This window comes from Diabrotica undecimpunctata, chromosome 3 (genome assembly GCF_040954645.1).
Source record: "Diabrotica undecimpunctata isolate CICGRU chromosome 3, icDiaUnde3, whole genome shotgun sequence".
NCBI lineage: Eukaryota > Metazoa > Arthropoda > Insecta > Coleoptera > Chrysomelidae > Diabrotica > Diabrotica undecimpunctata.
Genome location: NC_092805.1, coordinates 31,277,464 through 31,299,265, shown reverse-complemented (window position 1 = coordinate 31,299,265; position 21,802 = coordinate 31,277,464). Strand labels below are relative to the sequence as shown.

At 32.9% G+C, this 21,802-nt stretch overlaps 2 protein-coding genes across 2 annotated transcripts in view; one reads left to right on the top strand and one right to left on the bottom strand.

Annotated features, from left to right (window-relative positions):
- Flo2 (flotillin-2) overlaps nucleotides 1-21,802 on the top strand; it is a 372,138-nt gene that overhangs the window by 146,031 nt on the left and 204,305 nt on the right. The window lies entirely within an intron of this gene.
- The window catches only part of LOC140436633 (glucose dehydrogenase [FAD, quinone]-like), a 115,826-nt gene that overhangs the window by 5,447 nt on the left and 88,577 nt on the right, over nucleotides 1-21,802 (bottom strand). Inside the window, exons 5-7 of the mRNA XM_072525626.1 lie at nucleotides 13,789-13,950; nucleotides 6,922-7,227; nucleotides 5,565-5,802 (exon numbers count right to left, since the gene is read on the bottom strand). Of these exons, the coding sequence (XP_072381727.1) occupies nucleotides 5,565-5,802; nucleotides 6,922-7,227; nucleotides 13,789-13,950 (706 nt within the window). The remainder of the gene's footprint in view (nucleotides 1-5,564; nucleotides 5,803-6,921; nucleotides 7,228-13,788; nucleotides 13,951-21,802) is intronic.

Sequence of the window (21,802 nt, the reverse complement as noted above, 5' to 3'; positions counted from 1 at the left end):
TTTTTAGATCGTTGCAATTTGATAGTTCAATTCAGCTGTAACTTGCCTTAGAGTATTTCTTCTAACTTTTTTACTAATATTTTAATCATATATGTATTTTACACTAATATTCCTATCACAACTAGTTTTGGACGACCCAGGCTTTTACCTTTTTTATTTGAGGTATAGTTTGTCTCAAAATATATCGTTTTGACTTTCCCGTCATTAAAGGATTGGTGGTATTATCGCCATTATTAATAGACAAATACGTTTTAAATTTCTACCTGACCGCTCAGGGTTGGATCAGGTATGGCTAATGTAATCAGTCATTAAAAATCTCTACTTGCTACTGTGTGTATAGTATATTAGTGAAGATTGTTCGTAACAAATATGTTTCATCCACGGAAAAATAATCGCCCGAGATCTACTAAACATAATCAAAAGCATTTGTCATTGGACGCAAAAAAATAGTTAAAAATGTGTGTCATACTTTAATAGATAGGGGCTTAATCAAACAAAATGTTGTGAAAAGAACATATTTACTTACAAAAACGTCGATATCGTCGACAAAGGCTATTGTAAGCGAAGAACCATTGACAGGACGAAAAAAAGTAGTAATTTTTAGTCTCATTATTTGGACAGTACCCAATAAGATATTATAAGAAGAATAAGTTGTTCTTTACCAAAATCAGATAGTTCCTATGTTAGCTAAATTAAATTGAAGTTATAGGAAGAAGAAACAAATATAGATACCACTCTCCATACAGTCCTTTCTAAAATAAGTTTTAAACACTTGAAGAACTGAGTATCTCTCTGAAATTATAGGTTAGAAAACAAATCTATCATATATCTGGATAAAACATGGTTTGATACTCATGATATAGTATGTAAAAGAAGGTCGATTTTAGTAAAAAATGTCATACGAAAGCATCTTTAAATAAAGGAAAACGCATAACAATAATTCACGCCAGTTCGAAAGTTATGTGGGTTCTAAACTGTTTGTTCTTATCTGCAAAGAATATCAAAGACTTCAGCTTAGACTATCATGAAGATACCAGTGCAGAACTTTTTGAAAATTGGTTTCAAAATTCTCTTTTGAAAAATATTCCTGAAAGTAGTGTAATCGTCATGGATAACGCAAGCTACTACAGTCTACAGCTACAAAAAGTGCCAAACAAGTACTAAAACTGAAATTTATAAGTCTTTATTAAAAAATGTTAATTATTTTAAAGCCATATATATATATATATATATATATATATATATATATATATATATATATATATTACAAGAGATTATTTCGACCAAAAAATAATTTATAAATACGTAGGAATTATCAGGTAAAGTGGTCTCTAGATTATTATTAGAGACCACTTTACCTGATAATTCTTACGTATATATATATATATATATATATATATATATATATATATATATATATATATATTTATATATATATTTATATATATATATATATATATATATATATATATATATATATATATATGGCTTTAAAATAATTAACATTTTTTAATAAAGACTCATAAATTTCAGTATTAGTACTTGTTTGGCGCTTTTTGTAGCTGTAGACTGTAGTAGCTTGCGTTATCCATGACGATTACACTAATTTCAGGAATATTTTTCAAAAGAGAATTTTGAAACCAATTTTCAAAAAGTTCTGCACTGGTATCTTCATGATAGTCTAAGCTGAAGTCTTTGATATTCTTTGCAGATAAGAACAAACAGTTTAGACCCACATATCTTTCGAACTGGCGTGAATTATTGTTATGCGTTTTCCTTTATTTATAATTGGTGATTATCAAAATGGATTCAGACCAAATAGAGCCACTACAGATAACATATTCATACTAAGAACGATACAAGAAAAAGCTTATGAATACGACATAGACCTATATAATATGTATATAGACTTTAAACAAGCTTTTGATAGTGTGAAAAGAGACAAAATGCTGGAAGACCTTTGTAATCTAGGTATACCTAAGAAATACATCAGCCTCATAAAAATGACATTGCAGGGTTCAAAAGCTGCAGTCAGAGTAGATGGAGAACTGACTCCCTTATTTAACATCAACATGGGAGTAAGACAGGGAGATGCCCTATCAACCATGCTATTCAACCTAGTTCTTGAGGCAGTCATCAGAAAAACCAATATAACCGGCCATATAAACACCAAATAAGTACAAATTACTGCATATGCAGACGATGTAGCCATCATTAGTAGGAATAAGCCACGACTAATGGAAGTGTTCAAACAAATTGATCCTGAAGCAAGAAAAAGAGGTCTCAAAATAAACGAAGCAAAAACGAAGTATATGACAGTCAAAAGAATAACTGACAATGAAAATAATATCACAATAGACAACTATACTCTCGAACGAGTGGATGCCTTTACATATCTCGGCACAGAAATCAATTAGAATAACTCCGTAAGTAGCGAAATTAATGCACGTATTTCCAGCGGGAATCGTACATACTATGCTAATAAAAGATTGATGACATCGAAATTATTAGACAAAAGAACCAAAATGACTATCTACAGAACACTGATTAGACCCGTAGTAACCTATGGATGTGAAACTTGGGTAATGACGAAAAAAGATGAAGCCCAACTCAGGACATTCGAGAGAAAAATACTGAGGAAAGTATATGGCCCGGTACAAGAGGAAGATGGCACATGGAGAATCAGGAGAAACGACGAGGTTAATGAGTTAAATGAAGGTTATGACATTGTAAGATTTGTGAAAAGTCAAAGACTGTCATGGCTGGGACATGTGCAGAGACAAAACGATGCAAAAACAACAAAGAAAATGTTACAATGGAAGCCCATAGGAAGGCGAAAAAAAGGAAGGCCCAGAACGAGATGGTTGGATGACGTGGAAGACGACCTGAAAACAATGAACATAAGACAATGGAGAAGAAGGGCACAAGAGAGATCTGAATGGAAGGACATATCCAGACAGGCAAAGACCCATCCAGGGTTATGATGCCAAAAGAAGAAGAAGTTTTCCTTTATTTAAAGATGCTTTCGTATGACATTTTTTACTAAAATCGACCTTCTTTTACATACTATATCATGAGTATCAAACCATGTTTTATCCAGATATATGATAGATTTGTTTTCTAACCTATAATTTCAGAGAGATACTCAGTTCTTCAAGTGTTTAAAACTTATTTTAGAAAGGACTGTATGGAGAGTGGTATCTTTATTTGTTTCTTCTTCCTATAACTTCAATTTAATTTATCTAACGTAGGAATTATCTGATTTTCGTAAAGAACAACTTATTCTTCTTCTTATAATATCTTATTGAGTACTGTCCAAATAATGAGACTATAAATTACTACTTTTTTTCGTCCTATCAATGGTTCTTCGCTTACAATAGCCTTTGTCGACGATATCGACGTTTTTGTAAGTAAATATGTTCTTTTCATAACATTTTGTTTAATTAGGCCCCTATCTATTAAAGTATGACACACATTTTTAACTATTTTTTTGCATTCAATGACAAATGCTTTTGATTATGTTTAGTAGATCTCGAGCGATTATTTTTCCGTGGATGAAACATATTTGTTACGAACAATCTTCACTAATATACTATACACACAGTAGCAAGTAGAGATTTTTAATGACTGATTACATTAGCCGTACTAGATTCAACCCTGAGCGGTCAGGTAGAAATTTAAAACGTATTTTTCTATTAATAATGGCGATAATACCACTAATCCTTTAACGACGGGAAAGTCAAAACGATATATTTTGAGACAAACTATACTTCCTGTTCGCCCATAATGCTTACTTTTATATCCCACACTGTAGTTTTTGGAATTCACGATTGTCTTGTTTGGTTTTTAGCAGTTACTGACCTACTATTAAGTTATCCCTAATTTTTACAACTTTAATGATCCTTGTGACATTAATAGGCTATGTGAATTGTATGAAAAATATTAATTACGCTTTGTGATTATTGATTACATAAAATATTTCCTAATTTAGCATTGTTATCATAATTATTAAAAAATCATAATAAATTAACAGTCAAACGCCTGAATGTGTTTTATATATATATATATATATATATATATATATATATATATATATATATATATATATATATATATATATATATTGATATGATGTATTGTTTGTTTGAATGATGAGCAATGAGTATTTTTAATAATATAATATATAGGGTTTTTATCGCGGTTCTCAAAGAATTAGTTTGTAAGTACTTTTTTAAATTATCTTTATTAGATCTACTATGAAACACACATATATATCTAAACTAGCCAATGTAAATTTAAAATAAACTATCTTCAAATTGAAATTCTTATGAAACTAATTAAATTCTATAGACAATGTAAAATTTAAACAAACTATCTTCAAAATTGAAATTGTTATGACACTAACTAAATTATATTAACAAAATTTTTGTACCTTTCTGTCACTGAATGCCTAAATGAACTGTTTTCCACTATATAGATTATAATCACTACACAAATGTCTTCTTCTCAGCTTCGGTTATCCTTGTTTTTATGAAATTACTTTTTCCAATTATCAGCTTCCACCAATTTAAGATATTTTTCTTCACAGCATTTATAAACCACAAAGCAAACCAGCAAACAGAATTTATTTTTATTCTTCTTTTCAATATATCAATATCCAATCACCAAAATATATTATTTAATTTTAATATTCAATTAATACTTCTTCCATTATCATCATTTATACATAACATAATTTTTAATCTTCAATATTATTTTCTTTATACTGTTTCTTAATATTGATTTAACTCACTATATTGAACAATTGTAACTGATTGACTGCCTCTAACTAATTTTCATACTAAAAAACTCATAACTGATTGACTAACTGAATGAACTTTCTTACTAAACTTTCTGACTGACTGCTGAATCCAAATCACCGGGTATTTATATCTTTTTGGATGTTCCAGAACCATCTGGTCAGAAATCATGTTCCATTTGTTCTATTAAATACATGTCTGAATTTTCTGGACAAACCATTTCGCAAACAAGGCCATCTCCGGTGATCTAGAGAATTCCATACTTTTCTATTAATAATTTTGTTGACATTTAGGCTTTTCAGATCAGAATATACACTTAAATCATTAACTTAACATTCTAATTTAATAAACTACACATTTTATTATTATAACCCCATTTTATATTCGTAATAATTCTTAATTTCTATCTGTCACTTCGAGAGTATGTATATCTGGTTGCCTAATCACATGGCTCACTTAAATATATTTACAACATTAAAATACAACTTTTTACAATTATTATATGCCAATTTCTTAAAAATGCCCTCACATAAATAATTTTTATTAAATTCTCTAGTATATAACTTCTTAAAATAACCAAATACTTGTTATATCTAATATTATCTAGTATATAACTTATAAATTATTTTCTTTAAACACTAATCATATCAATATATATATATATATATATATATATATATATATATATATATATATATATATATATTAATTTGTCCCAATATATAATTGTTGGGGGTCATATAGATATAAGAAATAATACATTACCTCTAACTTTTAATCTGGGATCCACAACAGCCATTGGATCATGATCTGGTCCCATCTTTACAGTTCCTGTGGGATGGTATATGGTTAAAGTAAGCTGTTGAGCTTGGCAAGCCCAGTATTCATCTGACATAAATTCGAAATCTTTGCATCCAGGGATCTTGTGGGGATTGAATGTGGAGTTTAATTTTTGCAAAGCTCTCGATTGTGTTATTTTGTGTGCAATTTTAACCCCTTCTACCTGAAAAAGATGAAATTAACGTTTATTCTCCCAAATTTATATCATTAGCTTTTCTAATTATATTAAACGTTTAGATAGGCTTCAAAATTTTCAATATTAGCTTTTTAATTGTTGCCCTGTTTGCTTGTGTTCCATATATGGATATTTGCTTAGATATGAGATGCAAAGTCTAAAATTTTTACCTCAACTGTGAAATAGTTTGCTTAATAAAAGTTTTTCAGAATTGGATGCAGTCAATTTGATTCGTTTCTCTGGTTCCTGGTATTTTCATATTCATTTTTGGATATATTTTCTCTGAAAGGTAGATTTGACTGACAACTACATAATTATTACATACTGCACACTGTGCTTCTTAAGTCCATTTTGATTGGTTTCAGTATGTTAACATCTACGATACTCCAATGGTGTCGTACGAAGCGAGGAAGATTAGGTGAAGAATATGCTTTTGGAAGTAGATAGAGAAGCGCCAAATATTAGCAGTAAAATCACCTACCTATGTTATAACAGCAACATGTCTTTAGATTTTATCACATACTTCCTGTAGCTTTTCATAGAATCTTGCTAGCTCTTCTTCCTCAGCATCCTCCGTCGATGCATTTGCGCTAACGATTGTCACGTGCATTTACCTTTTGAGTCTTTTGGTGCAAATAATGTTTGATATCCTATTCGACCTTGTTTGGTTTCGTTTCTGGAGTAGTATAGTGATTATTTATTTTTACGAATTTTTCCCTGGCTCTTCTGATTACCTGCAGTGCCAATATTGCAACTTCGTATTTTCCAATTTCTTCTACAAAAAATTTCATTTTTTTGCTGAGTTCGTGCTTGGAAAATCTAATATATTATGAATTTAAAGAAATCTAGGCCAGATAACTAACTCTTTCGCTGATCCTATGTCTTGCAACATAAAAATACTTTTTCATGACAATAGGGCAGAATCAAGTAGGTAGTAGGATTCAGTAATAGTATTAGCATAATTCCGTTTTCTAGTTTTGTAAAAATCGTAATAGTAGTTTGATTGGCTAATCAGTTTCTACACTTGTTTTTTTTTTACTATAAATAAATAGGAAAGATTTAATCCCGAATTTGCGGTCTTTAATAATCAACATATTGTATACTTACTATAACTTTAAGGTCATGAGGATCCTCAAAATAGTTAGGATAAATCAGAACGTGTGATTCAGGATTTTTATCTCTCAACATAATCCTTCCTCTACTTCTAGGTCTCAGAAGTAAAATATATATGCTAAAAGCTTCTTTGTATATTATGTCTTCATAAAGGGCAGTAAATAAATCTTGCTTCATACCAACGGCTCTTCTTCCGAACAAACCCCCATCCGAGCTATCTGCGAAAGATCCAAAAAAAAATTGGATGTCAGGCCAATCCTCTTTTGAATTTTGGTATTTCGTGTTGATGAAACCCATAACCTAGTAACAAAATTGAAATTACGCATTAGTATTTATAATTTAAGGAAAGTTGCCTTTAACTAGTGACCTCTACGGTATAACAAACCATATGTGACAATGGGCAGTTAATTCCTACGTATTTACCAGTAACATGTGACCGGCGGCATTTAGCTTATGCCCCACGTTGGTTAAAGACTGATTTGATAGATAATAAACTTTTGCATAGGTGTTTTTAGTAGTATTCAATATAAGATAGAACATTAGTTCCATGTACATATATGTAAAAGAGAGCAGCGTAACTGATCTCATCTGTTTTCTTCTAACATATAGAAGAAGCACAAATAATCTGACTTGACCTTACCGAAACGTCGTCAAAACAAAAGTTTTTCTAAAAATCAAAGTTAGTCAACGAAATGTGTACTTTCAACTGTATTATTACTAATCCTAATAATACAGTTGAAAGTACATTTCTGTGAATTACAACACATGGGACTCTTGATTTCGTCAAATTACAATTTTTCTTCCTTACCATATTTTCCACAAGTTTCTGATTAAACTGTGTAGAAATATGTCTGTCGTTCCCTCGAACAAAAAATGTTTACCTTATTCCTTGTGCTGAATGTAATTTATGTTGCATAGGGCCCACTGGGCGATCACTTGCCACCTCGGGGAAACAAATAAGGGTCTAACCACTTTCTGTTGACTCCGGGTGCTCTGTAGAGGGCTTCGAATATACTGTCGAGAGCTCCTCTACTCAAGTCCATTTTCGGGTTATGGACTTGGAAAATATTTATCTTCGGTGTCTTGCCTTGAAAAAGGCAAGATATTTCTTACATGACAATTTCTTCGTCGAAATAAAACACCAAGTTAAGTTGAAACAATTCTCAGCCAGAGTATGGAAAATAAATGCAGGAAGCCGAGCCCCGAGAGCACTAAGCTCTCGGAGAGCCCACGAGGGACTGACTTGGCTGACCTGAAAATCGCCAATATTTATATGCGCTGTTCGAGCGATAAATAGGGATTTCCAGGTCAAGAGCCAATGGGAAAATTCGAGGCGGGGCGATGCGCATCGAAATGCGTACTAGTCCACAGACTATCGCATTCGATGACATCTCCCCTCCTCTGGAGACTCTGCGGCTGGGAAAAAATATTTATTGATTTAAAAAATACAAATGTGAAAATACACAAGAAAATATGCATAAAAATACAAATAAATGTTCAAAAAGAAATTCACACAAAACTGCACTACTTACAGGGGGAAATCCGTGGTGATGACGGCATCTCAAGCTCCTACAGGTCCATCCTCGGTCGGTGTGCCAACTCCTCCAGCGGGCTCGTCTTCTTCTCGGTCGTCTGGATCCCATCTGCCATATCCAACGGGGTTCCGTAGAGTACCAGTGTGCCGAAGCCTTTTCGGAAGGGGGGCGATGACTGGGTCTACTCCGGGACTTCCATCGGCATCTGGGGCTTCTAACTTCGAATAAGCCTGGCTCGTCAAAGGTGTCTGCACCTCGAAGGCGTCAGGTCTGCAGAAGGCCTTGATGTCGGAGTGTTAGAGTATTGCTTTCTAACACTACGTAGTTCTCCCCATTCTTCTCTTGACTTCAACCTATGTTGAAGTCAATGGTGTGTTGCCTTCTGTGAATTCGAGCTGGGTCGTGGGTTCGGATTTTAACCACGTTGTCGGGCGCCGTGTCACCTCGGGGGAACAAATAAGGGTCTAACCACCTTCTGTTGTCTCCGGGTGCTCTGTAGAGGGCTTCGAATATACTGTCGAGAGCTCCTCTACTTAAGTCCATTTTCGGGTTATGGACTTGGAAAATATTCATCTTCGGTGTCTTGCCTTGAAAAAGGCAAGATATTTCTTACATGACAATTTCTTCGTCGAAATAAAACACCAAGTTAAGTTGAAACAATTCTCAGCCACAGAGTATGGAAAATAAATGCAGGAAGCAGAACCCCGAGAGCACTAAGCTCTCGGAGAGCCCGTGAGGGACTGACTTGGCTGACCTGAAAATCGCCAATATTTATATGCGCTGTTCGAGCGATAGATAGGGATTTCCAGGTCAAGAGCCAATGGGAAAATTCGAGGCGGGGAGATGCGCATCGAAATGCGTACTAGTCCACAGACTATCGCATTCAATGACACACTTAGGGGTAGATTAACTCCACATCGTAGTGATATCTAAACATTCATGCGCCTTAGCATAACATGCTATTTCATCACAACATAGCTTCGAATTTAATTTGGAAGAGGCTAAAATTCTTTGTAATGAAAGGAATTACTCAAAAAGTTTTTGGAAATGTGTTATATACGTAAACATCCTACTGCACTCAATAAGAGAACTGACATTGGTAATTTCAGTCAAATTTATCATTCTTCCATTTTACAGAATAAACCCACTTGTGATTCAACTTACAGATTTAAAACTTGTGATGAATAATTTTAAAATTACTAAATAAATAAATTAAATAATAAATTATTAAATAAATTCATGAATATATAACTAATAAATAAATAAATATTTATTAATAATTATGTACATTTTTTAATTTTACATACATAGTCCTTGATTTAGGACTATGTATGACTTGTTTAGAACAAAGTAGTTATACTTATTTTAGGATACCACTAATGATGGAATAATTATTCCGAAAACGTTTTGTGATGTAGCCCGATAGGGTTATTATTATACCTTTTATAAAGGAATCTTTTAAATAAATTTTTTTTCTTAAATAGTGTGGTTGTAGTGTAGTCAAAACTTGTTTAGTTTTTGCTGCATTTGGGCAAATTATAATTGATTCGTGTTCAGACGTAAAGGGACATGTTCAGCGGATTCTGTAGTTTTATGTAAATTTTATTCAGTATTTCGATATTAAAAGAATTATTTGCTACTATTATTGTAGCTTTATCGTTTCGCGAATATAAAATTATATAGTTCTCTGAGACACTTTCTTGTGAGTTTGTACGTTTTTCTAACTTAATTATATAATTGAAGGGCTTGGGGGAAAAGGGTAACAAGCCACAAAAGTAGAAAATGGAGAAAACCTAGTTTAAAACTTTCAATCAAATCCTTAAATCAAAGTTTTTATTATAACACAACAATATTTTTTTTTAAATAAAGCTTTATTCTAAAATCTGAATGTAAGCAATTTACAACAAAAAAAACGGCACTCTTAACTAAAAGAGAAAAAATATTTTTCTTGAGCTTCGTGGCTTACTCCTTTTTTACAAAAAGATTGTTGTAAGGTTTTCTTATCTAAGACGATGTTTCTATTTTACTCGTCCAAATCAAAATTCTCCGTTTCCGGATCTTCTGCGAGGTCTGTTGACTGTTGTCGAACGCCCAGCTCAACGTAAAGTTTTTGTGTTTCACAAGCATTGTGTTGGGTTTATCCGCCTCAAATCTAAAACATCTAACTTGACTAAAACGTAAAGGTTCTTTTTCGTCTGTCGTCTGTTTTTTGTTAGTTTTGCCTTTGCAGCTCGTCAAAGGAAATAAAATCTTTTTGTTGCATCTTGATAACTTCAAATGGATTGGTTTTTTTGGCTTTTCTTATAACGTCGCACCATTGATTGGGATGATAGATTTGTGCCGTAAATTTCTTTTTCTTCTCAATTAGGTTGAAATCACGATCTGAGGGTAAGCGCGTATGCCCACTTACAAGAAAACGATGTTCGATAGCCAAAAACTGTTTTTCTCTGACTAGTGACTAGTATTTTGACCCCCACAGTTATCGGTGTAAATGATAAGCTCTTTATTGTCAGTATTTGTTAGGAACATTTCGATATATTTCATTAGTGCACTGGCAATTTCATCACTACCCCTCTTTGCCACATTTTCGGTCCAAGTGAACATGTACCCCTGCTCTCTGTTGCAGTTATGGGTGCCCAAATTGTAGATCCATGCCTTTCTCAAATAAAATGCTTTTTCCACAGTCAAATTCGGCACTGGCAATGCCTGTTGTAAATCAAATGAAATTACTTCCTTTTCATCTGTTCATTTTGGAATGTGCAGACTCTTTTATCAAGTCCTGTTGCATTCCCTCAGCCCTTCTTTGATGCAACTCTAACTTTAACTTAATTTGTTGACATTCTTCAGCATTTTCTTTATTTGATTCGACCGAGACATTGTATGAATCGCATGTTTGGCATGTATCCGTTTTTGGCAGTTTAAATCCTATATTATATTGCGAGCAAAAAACTCTTCTGTAATAATCTTCTTTCACTGGGACAATATGTTTGGCATTGCACCAAGGTATATAATAATCTGTATATAAAGATGATATGGACAAATCGTGATTGATGTAAGTGCGGTTGGGGTTATCTTGCGTGCTGTAATGGCTGGAATATTTGGGTATTGCTTGAATATGTCGATGGATGGACAGAATTCTCTCTTAGATATTTTGTTTTTTCTGTTCATATGTTTTCCTCGCTTATCAGTTTTTGGAGTAGACTTTCATTCCTTTACTTGGCAACAGATATTATATATCCGCTTTGTTGACTGCTGGAGACCATGAACTGCCAAAAATTCAGATTTGCATACTTCTTTGTCGGTGGCATTAATCTTTATATAATATTTAAATGATACACTTCTACAAGATGTTTGGATTTTTTTTTGGGTAACTTCTTTTTTTGGGAATGCATTTTATTCTACCAAATAAGTAGTTATTTTGTTGCTGTCGGCTCTCCAGATTCCAAAATGCATGAAAAATTTCTTCTTCTTTCCCCATCAGGCTTGTTCTACATTTGTGTTTGCATTTACATGGTTCTTCAATAGGTTTAGGTTTCATTTCAGTCCCTTGGTATGTTTTGTACCCATGGCCCAGATTTCTTCTTGTTTTCTCCCGGTCCCTTTTCTTAGAATGAACTTTTCTCCAGCGTGAGGGCGTTGAATTTTCTGGAAAACTTAGATAACCTCTAGAAATATCTTGTTTCTGATCCGAGGGATCGTTGGACTCATTTTCGTCCTGAAAAAAAAAGGTGTATAATTTTTTGCAATAACACACATTTTTCGTAGAAATTCTGCTAGGCATATGAACAAAAATACTGCAGCCGGAGATATAACGCAGTACACATCATAGTTACACAACATTACTGCGTTATGTAGACGTATTGTACGTAAAAAGGCAACAATATATATTTCGATACATAGGTAAAATATGAAATTTTATATTAAGCTAAAAAACAACAAAATCTTTTGCTAAAAAAAGGGAATAAGCCGCATAGAAATAAACTTACCAATATATGTGTAACTCCTTCTGTTGAACAGTCACTTTCAGTAAGACTGTAATCTTTATCATTCAGATCGTCATCTGAATCAAAATCAGAGAATTCACTTCCACTACTACTCTCAAAATCAACTTTTCTTTTAGCTCGGCGTAATTTATAGTCATCCATCTTGAAAATCGCCTGTGGTATGTTCCTTTTATAACCAAAAAGTTCTGAATTTTGGCAATGGACCGTGGAAGTGATGACGTAGATTTTATTGACATCTGTCAGTTTCACTTTCCAAACAAACCTTGTTTAGTGTGGATAATTTGTATTTTTCGTTATTTTTTCATTTTTTTTACAGAATCTTTCCGCTTTTTGCAATATCTAAGTATTCTAATAGTTACTACAATTTTACAAGCTTGTGTAAATAATAAAGCATGTTGTTTTATAAAAATAGCAATAAAATGCATGTATCAATAAAGTAAGGTTAGAATGTCTTTAATTTAAATTTTTAAACTATATTTCATAGAACTAGAACACTGAATTATGATGGTATTATCGTAAAAAACACTATACTTAAAAAAAAAGCAGCAGAGGAAGCAAAATGTTAACTTTATAGAATTTAAAAAGTCTTGAGATTGGACATTTCAACTTTTGTTTGGAAAGTATTTGACAGTTGTGACGTCACACTTCCACTGTTCATTGTAAGTGTTTTAAGAAAGAAATTCGCGTATAGAGGCGCCATCTCTTTATCAATATCTGAAATAATTGATCAGCAGTTTCGTTGCACACTTGCAGGTATCTTTTAGAGGAAATCTAATTTTTTAGATTTATCTGGCTTGTTACCTTTTTCCCCCAAGCCCTTCAATTTTTTCTAGAAAAAACCAAAATTATGATTAAAAATGTTCTGTATTTGAAAAGAATAGTAATTTAATAATATTAACGTAACAAGTGATATTTTACGGGATGGGTAGAAAGTTTCTACGACGAAATGAAAGCGAATCCTGGAATCCTGCGAATCCCGTAAAATCTTTTGGATTGTGTTACGTACAATATTTTACGTAGAAAAATCGGCGTCACTTTCACTACTGATTTCCATTTTTTTAAATGAGAAAGTGAAAACGCTTTCGAATCTTACGAGTTACTCTTATTGTTAACCGCCTACATAGATACTCAAAATCGTTCCAAAATAAAAAAATCGTTTTAAAAGTGAAAACAATCGTCTCGAAAATAGTTGCTTTTGGTCCTATTTGTTTAAAGTGGAAGTTTTCGGGACTACGGTTTGTTGATTCATAATTGTGGTCTCTTCTCAGAAAATAAAATATTTAAAAGTTTATGAAACTTTAATAACTGTTTAAATACTATACCTCACATACTGGTAACCAATACATCGGTCCTTGCTCCTTTGTTGCAAACTCGTTGACAGTTTCTGTTGAAAATATGGTTTGAAGATGAAAACTCATCGGTGTGTCTCCCAATTCTTTGGGTCTGTCAAACAGATAAGTAACTCCGCCTACAGAGATGTGGTCCTATAGAAAATAAACTGTTATAGGAAGGATAAGTAGATGTTGCAAAATATTTTAAATAACTATTATCTATAGTTAGTTTTAGTGAATATGTAAACGGCCCTTATTAAAATCATAGCTGGTCTTGATATACCCATATAGAACTCTCGGAAGGTTAGTAACTAACCGATTTAACATTAGATTAAATATTATGCTTTGAAGTGGAAATAGAGTATCCCAAAGTTCTAGTACCTGCGTACCACCTGAAGGTTTTTAAAGAATTTGGGCGTACCACCCATACTAGTGAGTCTGGAAGGTGTAAATTTAAAGAAAACCCTCCTTATCCTATTGTGTTTAAAAACACATTTTCTATCAGAAGCATGTCTATTATTTATTTTATTTTTTTTTTTAATAAGTAATAAAACTTTATGTATAATTATTTATTTGATATAAGGTTGAATGCTCGATTTGATCAAAGTTTAATTATTTATTTACTTTTCTGTAACATTATAAAAATAAAATAATTATGTTAATTACAGTTTTATTTAATAAGCAAGACAATAAGCACCATCAAAATAAACCGCTTAAGATGGGTGAGCCACGTTATGGGGATGGATGAAAGTGATTCTTTTAAAATAAGCATGGTAAAATAGTCCGTTCGGAAGAAGAAGAAGGTGGCGACCTAAACTCAGGTATTTGGACGATGTGTAAGACGATTTAAGGGAGATTGGCGGAAGGGGATGGAGAAGACAGACACTCGATAGGGAAGTATGTTTTGAGACAGGCCAGGGCACGCGAAGGGCTGCAGCGCCAACTGATGATAATAATTTTTTTAGCCAGTAGCAATAAAACTTCTGACCTCAATTCAAAAAGATGGGTGAAAATCTTGACATGACCATGACATAAACGTCACATTTCTGTATGCAAGTTTTGAACTTGACACCCATATCGTGACACCACACATCAAGAAGAATATTCTTAAATTAGGTATCTTAACGTTTGTGAAGTTTCAAAGTACATATATGATAAAACGAAAGTCAGATTTTCCGGCATGACTGTAGCAGCTACTGCTTTCCGGTGCATTACACAATGTATACTTCGGCATTAAGGAGCAACTTTCTTTATTTTTACTGCTAGTCCTGTCAATTTTCGTTTGCTAAGTCTATGCCTAAGCCAATACATTGTAATCAATGAATGTCTATTTTGAGCTCATATTCATCAATCATGTTATAAATAAGTTAAGCTGTAGTATTTGATTCGAGTGGTTTGCACAACAAAAATACAAGTAGCTGTCATGTTTGTTATGTCGGTGCTTTTGTCTACTTGAAAGATGCACACACATTTCTTGCCGTGCTTCAAAATTGTAACACAATTGGATAGCAATTTCTCTGGTTGCCTTTTCTCCTAACACAGCTTGAGGAACCATATCCACAGCGTTCGGTAGTAGATGGATATTACCTATTGGATGAGGCCTTCCATCTTTTGCATTCCTATAATTAGCAACTAGAGGCATTTATTAAGTTAGTATCTGTATTTACAAAGCTTGTCATACATTCGTTTTCTTTCCTGAAAGAAGTAGATTTTTTTCAAAAAATTCAATCGGCTTAGCAACCACGTCAGTGTTTTGTGTTTTGGTGATGTATTAACAGAGAAGCCTTCATTCTTTTGTTCGAGAACGTTTCGATACAAACAACACATGAGGAATGAGATTGTCACTGTTTTCTGTGCGGGACTTTACAATAAAACCGTACTGTAGGTAGCTTTCATCGTATTTACTATTAGTCTGCGGTTTAGATTGTTTAACACTACCCTTCTAAGTTCCAGAATTCACCAGAAACCGCTTCACAATTGGCTTCACAAACCGTTAACGTTTTCATTTAACGCAACATGAAAACGTTATTAAATATCTGACTACTGTTCGCAAAGTTTTACTTGATGTAAAAGCTCAAAGTGTTGGATTCCACTGTTGATCGCGAAGCCACCGAACGCGAAGCCAGTATACCGGAACAATGAGTAAAGCGCGGTATAGTCAGACAATTTTCAATTAAAGGTAACTCACCTACAAATTGAACTAAGAGCTAACGGCAACAATGTTAAATCAGAAGTAAATTCTTACAGGGATCTTTTTATTGTGTTTGCTTCGCCAAATTAATCAATGAGCAGTAAGATAGTTGTATAAAATTTGCCCCCATAAGAATGTAAATTGGTGCGATTCACGAGCGTATAGTTAGACAAGTTCATTGAATAGTTTGAAACATCGGTAAACTTATCAGCATTTCGCTGGTATATATATTTACGTTCTTGGAAAGAATGGGAATGAGAGAAATAGTTTATTCGTTCCACATTCTATATGTGCATAGCCGTGGTGTGCTCTATTTCTTCTGTGTTCTATGTCATTTATTTCAAAATCGTGACGGATATTCTGCGATGCATAAATATTTGTAAAACATAGAATGCCCCCAATTTCTTTTTTATCAAAAAAGAGTGAAACAAACTTCAAATATGTGACTTGCCTCCATGGTTGGCTTTTATATTGTCGAAATATCAATCAGACTGATTTGAATTACTACTGAGTACGGAGGAGTATTTGTTTTTACCCACCTTGGGACAAATTTGGACTTACTATTTTGCCTGGTTTTTTCTTTGGACGTTTTGATCTGTGGTCCGAATCGTATGTTAAAATTTCAGATTGTCTAGTCTAATGAAAAAATAAGTATTTTGCAAAGTTTTCTGTTTTTTAAAGTACTGTATTACGCGCTCTATAAAAACTATAAAATTTTACTTTATTTTGTTAGACAACGGATACCTGTCAAAACACACATGATAATTTAATAATTATGTCGATCTTAGATTTAATTTTTACGTAATTACTTATATATCTAAATAAATAATTAAAATTTTATTTTGGTACGCCTCTGTAAAGTTGATAAGTGTACTATGATTTCGTCACTTTAAGTGCGATGTTGCCAATTAATCACCTTCAGTTAAAAAATGTTTTAGTATAGAGGAGGGAATTGTGTGAGTAGCCAGATGGCGGGTCAAGGTCGCATGATGAGGAACATCTGAGATCTTTGCACTTATTTATACCACCAACCAATGCCACCAACCAGTAGTACAAAGTGTATTGCAAACCACTGTGATAGACAAGGGACACATTTTACAACATTCTAACGTGCAAAAATGAGTCCAGTAATAAAACAATTAAAAGATTTCGGATTTATTAATCCCTATGTTTTAATTCTTAGGATATATCTATTATGAATTAATTTCTTGCAATTCTTACACTGTATATCAATTGAACATAATATACTTACATAATTTTTATTTTTACAGGTAATGAATTGTCCGCTTCTTATTTCAAAATGCAAGTAAGTCAAAAATACATTTGTATGTGTAGAAAAATTTTTATTAACATTAATAATAAAATTTATATATATATATATATATATATATATATATATATATATATATATATATATATATATATATATATATATATATATATATATATATATATATATGTTAGATCACTAATCACGTATTTGACTTTTTAAAAAAGAACTTTATTTGTTACAAATTAAATATTAAATAATAGTACAAAATTAAATTAATTTAAAATGACTACATTAACTGGACTGGTCGAAGTTGCAGCTAAGAGTGATTTCGGCATCTGAGAATGGTAATTTATATGTTTGGTATGAAGTGCTGAATTGCTGTTCTCATGAATATTGGCCAACGGTTCGTACAAAGTTCTAATGCGTGCTCAGCGGTTTCTATGGGAATGGGATGATGAAATCTGAAGTCGGCGAACTTAAGCTAGTTCAAGGTTAATATTTTCTCATATAACAGCTCCCCTTATTAGTGAAAAGTCAATGCCATTGCTTTGACTTTTACAGAGTAATTGGTGTTTCTGCTTCGCTTTCCTGTTGGACATTGGGTCTTCTTCTGAAGGAGGTTAAGCTTTGAAGTTTCTGTCTAATGGAATTTCTGCGTGGTAGTGGAGTTGGAGGCTGATCCTGGGACAAGGAGATTGCAATTTTTGGGAATATTTTGGTTCGGTATTTGCAGAAAAAGTATAAGATAACTAGGATAATAATCAGGGATAAGGTTGATATAGTGAATAAGGGTAGATGTTCCTCAATGAATGATTGGCTCATAATATGGTCCAGTTCTTCTGAATATTGGTCCAATTTGTGTTGTGCAATATTTAAGTCGTCTACGTTGATTTTACTGAGTTTTAGTGGTTTCAATTTTGATAGGTGACTCTTTGTCTCAAAATGGTCACAGCATCTGTAGGGTACGTTAACTGGGTGACTTCTATACGTGATATTTGTATATTTCTCAATTTGGTCTCTAGCATGAATTCTGGTACTGCCGATGAATGCAATACATTCGGGAATTAATCTTAAGATTGAATTTGTTTTGATTATTTGTGTAGTGACGTCTTTTCTTGCACATTTGATTGTTACTGGTAATGGATCTGAAATGGTTAGTAACCATAAATTTCGGTCAATTTCTTGTACATTGTAACCTTGTGCCAAGAGCATGGACATCTGGCAAGTTTTTGGTAAGTTGCTGAGAGGTTTCAAAAGCTGGGCTTCACATATAGCATCTGTGTCTATGGGATACGGAAGAATGTCTGTACACATTCTTTGGTTTTGACTGATTTGTTTGCATTTTTCGGTATCCATGGGTAAGACATATGAAATTGAATCATCATCTCGCGCTATGTATTTATGAACAGTTGAAAGTATATGATGAAAACCAGTTTGATTATCTAATATTGGTATTGAATATAATTGATACAAGGTGAATATTTCGGGATCAACTAACGGAATTTCGAGGACGAAAACAATTTTTGAATCAAGCTGATAAGCTTGCAGTTTTATTATGTCAATATACTGAGCTATATTTGACATATAAGTGGGTAGAGGCAATACATTATTTTGTAATGACTGTGAGATTTCTTTTAATGCGTCCATTAAGTCTATGGGCGAAATAATAGAACTATGTAGAATTTGCAGGCGAGAGAATGTGATAGAATTTAGTATATAATTTAAATAATTTTCTAAAAATACGTAGCTTTCCATTAAGGACTCACATAAATCTAGTATTTGTAATTGTGCTTGGTAAAAGGAGATGTCGTTATTAATGTCCAGAAGTGTAGTCTCGATAGTTTTTAAGTCTTTGTTAAAAGTTTCTTCGTCTATTTGCAATTTTTGAATTGTAGTGTTGAAAGTTCTTATAACTGAAGTGGTAACAGATATTTGATTTTTTAGGAGATTTTCAATTTGAGTTTCATCGGAATTTATCTTATTTATACATTTATTAAAGTATTCGCCATCAGAGGCATCTAAATTTCCAGTAATAGATTTCCAGATTGTTCCAATACCATTTACTAAACCGCGTTTTAGGCGTTTATTATAAGGTACTGTGTCAGAGGTTATTTCTTTATATTTTAAATTAACGGAGTTTGAGATTTGTTTTAGCAGACTAACATGTGTCTGTACTTCGGCTTGAAAGGCAAGTTTTCTCGGTGTATCCACGTTAATAAATTTTTCTAACAGGTTTTCCAAAATTCTGTCATTATTGGATATTGTAGTTTTGATAGGTAATAATTCTTTGTAAACAAGTAAAGTCCATTTGTCATTAGATATTCGTATAGTTCCTTTTTCATGAAAAAATATTCCAATTGTGTTATTAATTGGAGTGAGGAGAATTTGGGATTGGACGATAGGAAGGAGTCCATAGAATCTGTAAAGGAAAATTATTCAAAATAAGGTTTCAGTCTGTCAAAATTTACTTTAGAGGTTTGGTTAGTTTTGGGGTTAAGGATAATTGCGGAATTTGTAAAAACTTCTTGAATTTCGAAAGGTCCATTAAAAAGATTATCCGATTTTGATTTAATTTGGGATTCTTTTACGTAAACTTTGTCACCAATTTTAAAATCAGGTCTTCGTTCTGAAATATTCTCGTCAAATCTTACTTTCGCCTTTTCTTTCTGTCTTTCTGTTTTTGCTCTGGCTACTTTGTAAAAATATTCCATGCGGTTATTCAGGTCTCGAATATATTTACTAATTAGTGTTTTTTGATTGTATAGAGTTTCTGGTGGTCGGCCTGCAGTGTGCCCAAATATAAGTTCATATGGTGTGAAACCGTGGGTCTTATTCTTTGTGTTGTTATAGCATATTATTGCATAAGGAAGTATAGTGAAGGGATGATCGTTTGGGTTCTCGGCTTGATTTGCTCTAATCATTTCTGAGAGTGTGGCATGAAACCTTTCTATAGATCCATTAGATTGTGGATGGTTAACGCTAGAAAATGTTAGTTTAATGTCGTATAATTCGCATAGATCTTTGATTATAGCATTCTCGAATTCTCGACCGCAGTCACAATGAATTCTTAGTGGTGTTCCATAGTGTTGAAAAAAGAGTAGGAGTGTCTTGACTACTGTTACTGCCTTTTTGTCTTCCAAAGGATAGGCTTGCGTGAATTTTGTCAATTCGTCACGAATAGTTAAAGCGTAGTTCCTAGTAGGGTATTCGAATATGTCCATATTTATTCTTTCGAATGGTGTTTTTGGAGTTTCTGTTATGACTAGTGGTCCACTTAAGTTTTTCCTGCAAATCTTAACTTTTTGGCAAATTTCACATGCTTTTACAAATTTCTCTACATCTTTTGTTAAATTCTTCCAATTGTATTTCTGCTTTATTCTTCTGACAGTTTCGTTTATTCCTCGATGTAAATTGTTTTTACCACAATGGTAATGATCTAAAATTTGAGGGATTTCGTCTTCGCTGGCTGTTTTAATTATATTTTGACAGATTCTTAATTTTAATTCTTTGTCAGCAAAAATATAAGAAAATATTTCTAGGATAGGTAGTTCGAGATTATTTTCGACGCAATATATTTTTGATTCATCGAATTGATCTTTATTTGCAAAAAGTAGAAGAAACAAATGTGATATTACTCGTTCGGGATCAAACGGTAATGGTATAATAAAATATTTTCGATCTTTTACAGTTTTGCTGTGTACAATATTAATTCTTCGGTTACTGTATTCCATGTTTTCTTCGAATATGTCATTCATTATTTTCTCGTGGAGTTCTTCAAGTTTATTTTGCCAAAAAAATGTAACAATATTTTTGTTGGATTTGTCTAATAAGTCCGTATTCGATGTTTCAATTTTAGAATAATCGATTATTGACTTAGTTCTATACAGTTCGATAAACTTGTCAAGTTCTTCGGACATTTTTTCTATATTTTCTTCATCGTCGTCTTCGTTTTCTTGAGTTTCCGTGTCATCTTCATTCGATGCATGTAATGAGATTTTTGATTGAAAGTTTGCACAATCCTTGAAATGGTTAATCTTTATCCTTGAGAGGGCATCTGCATTTCTGTTTATTTTTCCTGCGCGATGTTCTATTTTATAATTGTATTCTTCGAGTTTTAGGCGCCAACGCGCTAATCGGCTTCCGGGATCTTTTATCGAGAAAAGCCATGTAAGGGGTCGATGATCGGTAATCAGGGTGAATTTTCGGCCAAAAAGATATGGTCTAAAATGTTTGACTGCCCATACGATAGCTAATAGTTCTCTCTCTATAGTCGAATATTTTGTTTCGGCACCGCATAATGTTCTGGAGGCATAAGCTATGGGTAAATCTTTTCCAATAGGGCCTTGCGATAGAACGGCTCCAATCGCGAATGCACTAGCGTCAGTCGTTAGTAAAAATGGTTCCTCAAAATTGGGATATATAAGTATTGGATCTGAAGTTAAAATATTTTTGAGTTCGTTAAAGGCTTCTTTGCAATCAGAATTAAAAATAAAAGGTACGTCTTTCTGAAGTAGTTTCGTAAGTGGTTTAGAAATTTTGGC